We start from the raw sequence: 10000 nt of genomic DNA, 5'->3' as shown, positions 1-10000 counted from the left end.
TAATTTCCTATATTTTAATGCTTTCAACTAAGTTACAGCAAGCGTAGGCAAGTTTATTGTTTTCATTGTACTAGAGTGACGCTCATTAGTAAACCTCGACACTTATTAGTATGCAGGAAGGCATTTTTGCAGTTTGAATGATAATGATTTACCTCTACACCTCGACTTTACCTCGACTGTAAAGGGGTTAATTTTGACCCTAATAGACTACTGTCCTGTACATTATTTGCTGGAAATTACATTTGTATGCACATAATATCAGTAAGAATGAAAATACTTCAATTCCTTTTCTGCAGGTTGTTTGCGGATGTTCCTCGCATTGTACCTCGATTGATCCTGGAAGTAAGATATGACTTCGAAATTACTCTGCTTAAATGTGACATTGAAAAAACAAATGGCAGTCAATATCTTGTCGGTACAGAAACGTCGTGTTATGGAAACAGTGTCAAACAGTTTCGTGTTGTTATAAATTTTAGATTCAGTAAACCAAGTAGTCCAAGTAGCTTGGTGTTGTCTTTTCTTGAATATCTAAATGCAGTGAAAGTCAGTTTTTCCGGACGCTAAAATGTCAAAGTGATCCCATTTAATGTCGTGGCCAGTGGTTTTCACATGATCAGCAATAGCTGATGGCTGACTTTCACTGTCAGCCAGCAGTGGCTGACTTTCACTGCAAAATTAAAGAGACTTTGTTCATTCAAGAGCTAAAGCCTTCCCTTAATGTCAATATTAGTAGTGAGAAGTTATTGCTGTTTTAGCTATTGCTTCTCATTATGTCTAGGCACGTACTGCTGCAGATCATTCTTCTCAGTCTAGATTCCAGACCCCTATTGTTTACGATATATATATAGTTTTCAAAAAATTGTAACGGTCACTTTTGAAAATGTGTGTTGACCAGCATACGAAACGTCAAGGTTTATAAAAATGCGTTGGAATACGTTTATCACCGCTGTTTGTGTTATTTTCTATTTCTCTCCTGCCACCCACGCCCCCCCTCGAGCCCCCCATTTAAAGGGAAACGGTTGAAGTCAATTGAATCACCAAATTGGCTTCAATTAATGCTTAGCAAAATGATGATCAAAAGGTGTATATTTTACTACTTCAGTAATCTTTTATTTTCTAAGGAACGACGGTTAAGTGTGTAGGTAAATCCGGGCAAATTCTCTCATATCAGTAACCGAATGAAACTCTACACAATACATGCCGTACACTGACTACCGAATGGCTTTGATTGTTACATTCCGTATTTTACAGCCAGTGTCTTTGAGTGCAGTGGTGAAACAATCAACGTCTGTAAGACGTTTTCTCCCTCTTGGAAAGTGAATCGACTAAGTTGGGATCAGCTACATTTGTCAAATTGTACAACAGGCCCTCAAGCCGGAGATCAGTTATTGCTGTTTGTAAGCAGTGGAAAACTTGTAAACTATGGCAAGTACAAGATTGTAACAGTGAAGTTGGTTAACTCGACTGTAGCCAAAAAAGGGTGAGAACGTCTCTGGTGTTTCCTTTTACGTAATCCACTTCTCCTCCGTCTCAGATTGAAAGTTGAGATTTCTCATTTTAACGTGTACAAATACAAGATTATCAACGTCAGCTTTGATTTGACGAACCATAGGATTTCAAAGGTTTTCAAAGTTAGGTGTGTAAACAAACTACTTGGCCAGAAATTTCGGTTTCAATCGAATTCAAGTTGAGGATCTCATTATAAGCATACGAATTTCGATAGTAGAATGGTATTCAGTTGTGAGTTGTGTACTGACAAGGTCGGGAGTTCATCAAGCTAGTTTTTTGGTTCTCAGTTGCAAATAGTCGCTCGCAGTAACTGGAAATAGTTACTGGAAAGTGTGCACAACTAATATGTTGTAAATGCAGATTTACAGTTGAGACTTGTGACTTGATACCAGACATGAACCTCAAGGAATGAAACTATTTGGCTTGAGCTATTGCTTTGAACAGTTTTTAACTTTGTAATTTGCTAACATCTATTTTAGGCTCTGCCATGTTACCTTGGACCAACCGCACGGCATGTTTCTCGTGAAAGACCAAAACACCTGCTTAATCGCCCAAATATTTCCTTATTTTGGTAAAGTTTCTTTGCGCAACAAATGCGTCCTGACTTGCGACGAGCAAAAAGATGGCCTCGGGGGAATCCTAGCTTTTAAGGCAAGGACTTTATTCATTGATCAAACCTCTAAAGTCGACATGTCTGGAAAAGGTAACTAAAACAAATAAAATACAGCGAGGTAGATAAGATATATACTTTATTGACTAAAAATGTTCAGCGTAAGCTGGGAAACTTTCAGTCGTGTTAGTTAACAATCACTTAATATCTTCTTAATATGGAAATACTACGTACATTTAACTATGTTGCAAGTTGATCTAGTCAATCTAGTTTTTTTAGCTCCTCAAAAAGGTCTCTGCATGACTTGTCAACTAATTAAGGTGGGGCTTAACGTGAATTGGAGTGAAACTAGAAGGAGTTTAAAGAAGGGATTGAAATGTAAAAAAAAACTGTCTTGGAAAACCACCAGACAGTTGACACCCACAAGGACACTGCAGGTTGGTGTGGAACTGTTTTGGTGCCCATCTACTAATTTTCAACTTCAAATTCCAATTTCCAACCTTCATTAAATCTTCAATATTTCCTATTTCCCTCAATTTAACTAATCCTTTGAGAAAAAAATATCTCTTCCCAAATATACCCAAAAATTCCCCAAAAATTTACAAAATATCCCACAACATAGCCTCGTGTAATGAGGAGAGGTATTTTTGATTGCTTGAAACACTAAATCCATGTTAAGCGACGATAAACCGGCGGTCGGGTTTACCCCCGCCTTGAGCAACCACGTTTTAGTCAGAAGCTACACTTCGGTCTTATTTTTATATTTTTCCATAAGCTGTCACCTTTAACAAACTTTTTCAATCTTTTCCATAATTTTGGTCATCAATTTTAATGTGCCTTTTTTTTTTTTTTTTGCTTGTGTGTTTTTCTCTTTTAGAAAATAATAATGCAGTACCTTTCGTTGCTGCACTGACTTGACATTTTAACGATACTTTTGACTTCCTCTCAGGATTCCACGGGGGTACTGGAGGTGACAGACGAGGGGGTGGAGGTCTTGGTGGCGAAACTTTCTTTTGTCCCGCGAAAGAGCGAAATATGGGCAAGGGAGGAGACATTTCGGGCGCGTCATGGGCAAACAACACAAACGGAATCGGAGGCGGTGGTGGTGGGGATGGACCTGAAACACGTAATGGTGAGCAAGGGAAGTGATGACGAGGATGAACCGTGATAGTAAACGGTAGAACGGGTCAACATCAGCACTAGTAACAGAGATAGAACACTTTCTTTAGACAATCCAATACATAAGAAACAACTGTTTTTGCTTTTAGATTGTTACCATGAATTCGTCTGGAATAATCCTTTTATTGGCAGTTTCTTAAGATAATGTTTGCACACCAACCTTCATGGCTTACAAATTGGTAGCATGATATTGGTAATCTCTGAATTATAGTTGTTTCCGATGCTTTCAATTTTAAACGTCGTGATGCTTTTATTTTCTACCCTTGGGACAGTTGAGATAACTTCCTGGTTTTCACGCGGTGAATCCACTACCACTACTTGAGACTGACGGTATATGATAGACGTTGTTTGAAATGCCTGACGCAGAGCTAGATCGGCAGCCTCGTTGAATTTGAATAATTCAAGACTTCCTCCATAGCTTGTAAATAAAGAAGGCTGTGTTTAGTTCAGTTTTAATTTACAAACAAATAACGAAATTTTTCAGCCCCCTGCATCTCTTATCAATTCGATGACTCATCTTTTCACAATTTTAAAACTGAGAGGTAGTTTGTGTTCTCATTGTTTAGGTTCTAAAGGTGGTCCGGGAGGTTACAATGCTGGGGGAGGTGGAGCAGACTCCACGGTAAACAGTGACGATGGAGCTGCAGGTGGGGGAGGCGGTGGACATTTCTCTGGCGGTGGGGGAGGTGGTGGGGGAAGTGGCTGTGGTGGCAATGATGGCGGGAAAGGAGGAAAAGCTGGAAAAGTAGGTCTTTAAGGCAAGCTTCGATTTCCTTGGAACCATAACATATTTTCGACGTATAACCAAAGTTTAATTTCTCATAGGTTTCCAAGCAACAGCTGTTACCATAGCAACGATAACGAGAGGCCGCTCATTTAAAAAAAAATCTCAATTGTCTCTAAATCTATCCACACTTCCTAACGAAACTTTGAGAGCGTAAACTATTAGAAAAAAATCTGTAAGAACGTTTTCAAATAAATTGCAAATTAAATTGAAAAGGCTTATTTTGTTCATTTCCGTATCTTTCTTCAAGCTTTTTGAAGAGATGTGAAACTTTTTTTTTCTCTGTTCAAAGAATTATCATGCTCGAAAAACATTCTCAATTCACATTGAGTGTGGCTCTGGTTGCAAGATATTGAAATGTATGCAAATTATGAGCTTTTCACTTAAATATCGTACAATCACAGTCACCTGGGACGCTCAATGTGAGTCGAAAATGTTTTTCTAGCGTGATAATTCTTTGAACAGAGAAAAAATGGTGTAAAAGTTTCACATTTCTTCAAAAAGCTTGAAGAAAACTCCGCAAATAAACAAAACGAGCTTTTACAAAATTAATTGCGATTTATTTGAAAACGCTCTTTATGGGATGTGCGGCATTAAGCGTGAATGTTTTTAGCCTTTATTTTCACTACTGCTCTAGAAGTGTTCATAACTGCGATGATTACTTGTATCTTCAAACTGGACATTGTTTGAGGCTATTTGTTTATTTGGTGAGAACCTGATTCCCCAGAAGGATGATGGATCCACTTTGGTACGTGAAATATGGCGTTTTGCGCCTTCGGAGCAGAATGACCCAAAACTAACAACAGCTTTAGGATAAAAATCTTCTGTTGCATTTTCAGCTGCAATTCATGCTTCTCAAATCAAATTAATACATCGTCTAGCGGACAGGTGATGAGAATCATAGACAAATTTATCAGCCAGCGGGTGTTTTCTTTATGTAACGTTAACTAATGTACAAGGAACTGTGTAGCACCTCGAAAGGAGAATTAATAATCAGATCTTGGGAGTTGAAGGGTTATTATATAATAAAAGTTTTTTGTTCTCGCTCATCAGATAGGAACAAACGCTGGAGGAGGTGGTCAGTCTAGTTGTCCCGGTGGAAATGGAGGTGATGGAGGAAAACCGGGAAGCTACCCTCTCAACAAAGCTCCACATTGCTACGACAGAAGTGCAGAAGGAGGAAATGCGGGCTCAGCGTCTCATGGGGGAGGTGGAGGTAGCAAATCCCTCCAAAATCACTCACAAATTGATTTATTTAGCGTCAAAAGAAACATTATGATCCCTTGTTACCTGATAAACCCAGTAACTAGTAAACCTTATAAATAGCACTGGATATAAAGACAAATTAAATATCTCACTTCAAGCATGTTTCCGTTGTTGGACTTGGTCGGTCAATGAGTACATGAAACTGGCATGATGAAAAAACTGTTTTTCCTTTACGATATTAAGTCTCTAATGTTAAAAATTTCAATCATTTAAATATGGGTACAATAGGCAACAATACTGCATCCCAGGGGTAAACATAGAGCCAGCGGTAGTGCGAAAATTTACTGGTTTTTTGCCTTATTAGTACAGTTAATCATAATTTTTTTGTGCTCGTTTAATTTTCAGGCGATTCTTGTGGTAACCACTACGGCGGTGGAGGAGGAGGAGGTAAGCCTCGCAAGAAACTTTCATCGTACTGATTATGAACAGCTATTTTAAAGTGCCCCTAACCCCAAAATGTTTTTTTCGCTAAAATTAATCTTTGCACCTGTTCGAAACGCATTGCAGCAATTTTTTCCTTTCTCTAACAAATTCTGCCATTTTATAGGCTTCGAAAGTTGCGAAAATCCAACTATTATTTGTTCATGACCGAGTCAGAAGGGGAGTGGGTCTATTCCTGATGTGACGTCACAAACTGATTTACATTGCATTAACTCTTTGTAAACATGCATGCAAAGTAGATTGTGACGTCACATCAGGAATAGACCCAATCCCCATCTGACTCGGTCGTGAACAAAAGATGCTTGGATTTTCCCAACTTTCGAAGGCTATAAAGTGGCCGAATCTGTTAGAAAAAGGAAAAAATTGCCGCAATGCGTTTCGAACAGGTGCAAAGATTCATTTTAGCGAAAAAAACATTTTGGGGTTAGGGGCACTTTAAATTGGCAGCAGCAATGGTTAAAAACACATGCAAATTAGGAAGACGTTTCTCGGAACTGTCTCATCCGGAATGATTGGGAACATAGTTTATTCAACCGGCAAATGCAAATGTAATGGAGGCAGCGTGGTCGAGTGGTTAGGGCGTTGGGTTTGCATGTAGCTGCTTCGGGTTAAAATCCCGTTCTAACCTCTGGTTAGAATTTGTTTCCGGTTGCCTCGGATTCAACTCTACCACGCTTTGTAAATAGCCAACTGGTTGCCTCCTGCCAGTTGGGGTTCTTAATAATGTTTCTGTTAACTTTGAATTGTTCTTTCACATTGTTAAAAGTGGGGTGCCTGTAAACTAGCTTGATAGCTAAGTGCACTTCCACTATAAACAACCACTTACTTACTTACAATGCTATAGGTTTACATCGTCCGTTGTCTTTGTTTGCGATATATGGGCAGGATACATTTCTGAGTTGGAATGATATGTCCTTGAAAAACTCATGTAGACATGTTTGAACTCAGTATAAACTGTAGGGATCCTTGTTTTTCGTAGGTGGGCTTCAATTCGGCAGCATGGACTTCGGGTCACGTTTAAGTTACGGTGGGGGTGGTGGAGGAGGCGGTGGTAGTGCTTTTTCTGTCCCAGGGGGTAGAGGAGGAAATGGAGGCGGCCTGGTTTATTTGCAGGTCGACGAACTGACGCTGGATGGAGAGATTCTGGCCAAAGGTAATATTATGTGCCGTGCGCTTGCGTACGGGAGTCTTATTGACTTAGTTTCCAGCGTCACCGTAAGATCCTGGGGAAAAGGTTTGACAAACCAATCTGACTGCATTAAATTGAAACAGCATCACTGACTTTTATCCATCAAGAAGGCGGCGAGATTGAACAGAGAAAGAAAAAAGAAAAGACAGAAGAGACCCCTTCGGATCGTTTCCTCCTTGTTTAGCTTTATTGGCTCCTAAAATTCTAGCCTGCAAAGCAGTCAATTCTACCCCCTCCCCGCTTCCTCCCTACTTCTTTTACTTTGTGGGCTCCTGACTCACCCCATGCACGCTCGTTCGCCCGCTTGCTTGCTCGATCTTCCCGCGCAGCGTTTGCCAAGGAATCGACTGCTTCGCAGGCTACTAAAACTCTAAGAGATGTGATGTTTTGTTTAGCCATCACTTCTTTCTGTGTAGCAATTTTTACTGTGGGAGGTCGAAACAATCATCTGTTGTTTGGTATGACCTGTTCACTTGTTTCTGTGCTCACTCTCTATACATGGAATTGTTTTGCAACGGGACCAGCATTTTTTACTGGGTTGCCGTATGGAAATCCCAGTCGGAAAAAGGATGGCATTTGATCAGTGTTTTTTTTTCCGTGTCGGTAAAAGTCTTGCCTGTCACTCCCCTGCTAAGTGGTGTCTTTGTGCATAGAGCCTTCTGCACGTATTTTCTTAGGATCGAGAGGGTAGTGGGAAATGCGTAGATTTCTCTGGTGGACACAGTAGAACGATTAACATAACCGGCAACGCCGTCGAAAGTCATGTAACGCGAATGGCGTTTTAGTGGATCTTTGAACAAAATATACCCTTATGAAGGTCAATAATGGCAAGTCAATTGGATACTGAACAAGACAGGCCGTGGAATCTTAAAAGCGACGAGTAATGGACTTCGACAACAATCTGTCGCCCGTCGAGCCGAAAATCAAAGTGAGCTGTATTTCTAATATTTTACCAAGTGTTCTGTTACGTAGAACAGTGAAACCAAATGGAAAATTCTCTGGTAACTTATGGGTTCAACAAAGACAGAGAACGAATCGAACACCTTAAGTGGATCTGTGATCAACTCTGCTCAGTCTTCAGGTAAAAAAAATAATCGGAAATGTGAAAGCCAAGAATTATTTGAAAGAAAGCTTGTCGTCTCATAGGCAGCCCAAGTTCGCGTCACTAGAGAGCGTGTAATAATTAATTACTAGTGGGAGGATGACCTTTGAGTGCAAGCGGTGTTGCGTTACAGTCAGCCGTTGAGAATTTAAACGCGTTATAAGACTTTGTATGGGAAATAAAATACCGTCGATTATGACGCCTCAAAAACGCTCAATATTTATTTACTTTTGCATCAATATTTGTTTTTGCATAAAGCAAGCTAACAAAATCTGTACCTTGCTGAGTTCGCATTTGTTAGCGTTAATAGTATTTTCGGTTCAATGCTTCTGTTTTACGAAGGGGTATATGTTTTAGGTCACCCATCCAGACACTAACCCCGTCGGACAAAATTAACTTTAGTAAACTTTAGTAAACTTTAGTATTACAAAGCTGTCAGATGGTCAGAGGGCACGCATAAACTTGTGGTGAAAAGAAGTTTATCAACATGTCAGCCCAGAAGACAATGTTTCTCAGTTCCCATTTATTTTCTTCAATCTTTCTGGGTTCAGTACTTTGCTAGTAACCACATGTCTTCTCAGGCAATTTACCCAAGACTTCTACCATGGCACTACAATGATAGACAATTCCAAAACAATATCGTGCACTGTTAGAGCTACATATTACGCAAGGACAACTTGAATCTCCTGGAAGACAACACACAGCTCAGTTAACATTATCGAATAAATCCCTGTGTTACTTCACTACCACACGTAAGCAATGCATGTCTCTTTTTGCTAAAGAGGACAGGAATTTCTTCTTTCTGACAAATGATTAATTAATAGGCCGATAGCCAGGCTTTTAACCTCAGAAAAGGATCTGTTTCGTCGTACGAACGTGTGAGGACCTGTGAGCCAAAGGGCCTCTGCTGGTATGACTTCTGGGTGACCCCTTAAATGGTCTTAGTGACCCCCCAACTTGAAAAAAATTGCCTGGAACGCTGCACGTACCACAGGCAACCAAGTGTACCCTCACGGAGGGTCTAGTTTTTTAAGTTTTGTCGAGGTGCTTCCAATGCTAAAAGAAAAAGGTTGAATTTTTATTATGAATACTAATTTGTAGTAAGTCTTGTGGAATTAATTATTACCATTAATTAAATAGGACGGCCTCCTATGGTTAGGAATATCAAGAGAACACGTATGCACTAGGTAAATTTGAGGTAGCACTTTGTGCGTCTTTCTTCTCGTACAATTTCAATTCAGGTAAATTTAGCTGCCACCAAATCGACACGTGGAGATCCCAGTAATTAAAATTCTTCTATAAAGTGTGGCCTTCTGTTTATCAAAGAATGAAACAGCGCGGAGAGCTCTAGTCTCCGTCGCAGACGCTCTTTTGACTCGTCACGCAATCTTTCCTCTTCAAGATTGCGTGACGAGCCAAAAGAGTGTCTACGAAGGAGACTGGGAGGGGTCCGGTTAAAGTCAGTTTTCTGAGTTTTGTTTTCTTCTTGCATGCTGACAGGACAAGCCGGCCAGTGCTTGACTGAACAAGCTCACAGAGCCGCCCCCGGGGGAAGTGGTGCTGGTGGTAGTGTGGTTATCTTAACCCGGAAACTTAACGGAAATCCCAGCAGAAAAATCTCCATCTCCGGAGGGGACCCGGTGAAATGCGCGCTCGATGCTGGTGGAGGTAAGATCTGAAAATGTTGATGGTAGACTGTTTTGTCATTCAAATGTGGTTTAGTTCGTCCGACGTCATTGTTTCGTATCAGATAGTAACGTCGAAAAAGTTAAACTATTATAATACTTTCGTGTAAAATCATGCATGACGACCTCGCGCGACCTTCTGGTCATCGACTTGTTCCATTCACGATGCAGTAAGTTCACAATGGGCAAAGGATACATAAGCATACACATACAGTGATGAGTGAGTATAACTACT

The 10000-nt window shown here is 40.2% G+C and overlaps 1 protein-coding gene across 1 annotated transcript in view; it reads left to right on the top strand.

The window, feature by feature from the left end:
- Positions 1 to 10000, top strand: part of LOC138053496 (uncharacterized PE-PGRS family protein PE_PGRS20-like) — a 40990-nt gene that overhangs the window by 30664 nt on the left and 326 nt on the right. The window contains exons 3-11 of the mRNA XM_068900125.1: positions 297 to 342; positions 1252 to 1480; positions 1989 to 2212; positions 3069 to 3251; positions 3865 to 4043; positions 5136 to 5298; positions 5694 to 5735; positions 6769 to 6942; positions 9581 to 9748. Of these exons, the coding sequence (XP_068756226.1) occupies positions 297 to 342; positions 1252 to 1480; positions 1989 to 2212; positions 3069 to 3251; positions 3865 to 4043; positions 5136 to 5298; positions 5694 to 5735; positions 6769 to 6942; positions 9581 to 9748 (1408 nt within the window). The remainder of the gene's footprint in view (positions 1 to 296; positions 343 to 1251; positions 1481 to 1988; positions 2213 to 3068; positions 3252 to 3864; positions 4044 to 5135; positions 5299 to 5693; positions 5736 to 6768; positions 6943 to 9580; positions 9749 to 10000) is intronic.

This window comes from Montipora capricornis, chromosome 6 (assembly GCF_036669925.1).
Source record: "Montipora capricornis isolate CH-2021 chromosome 6, ASM3666992v2, whole genome shotgun sequence".
NCBI lineage: Eukaryota > Metazoa > Cnidaria > Anthozoa > Scleractinia > Acroporidae > Montipora > Montipora capricornis.
Note: the sequence above shows the minus strand (reverse complement) of the source record. Positions and strands in the feature narration are given on the sequence as shown.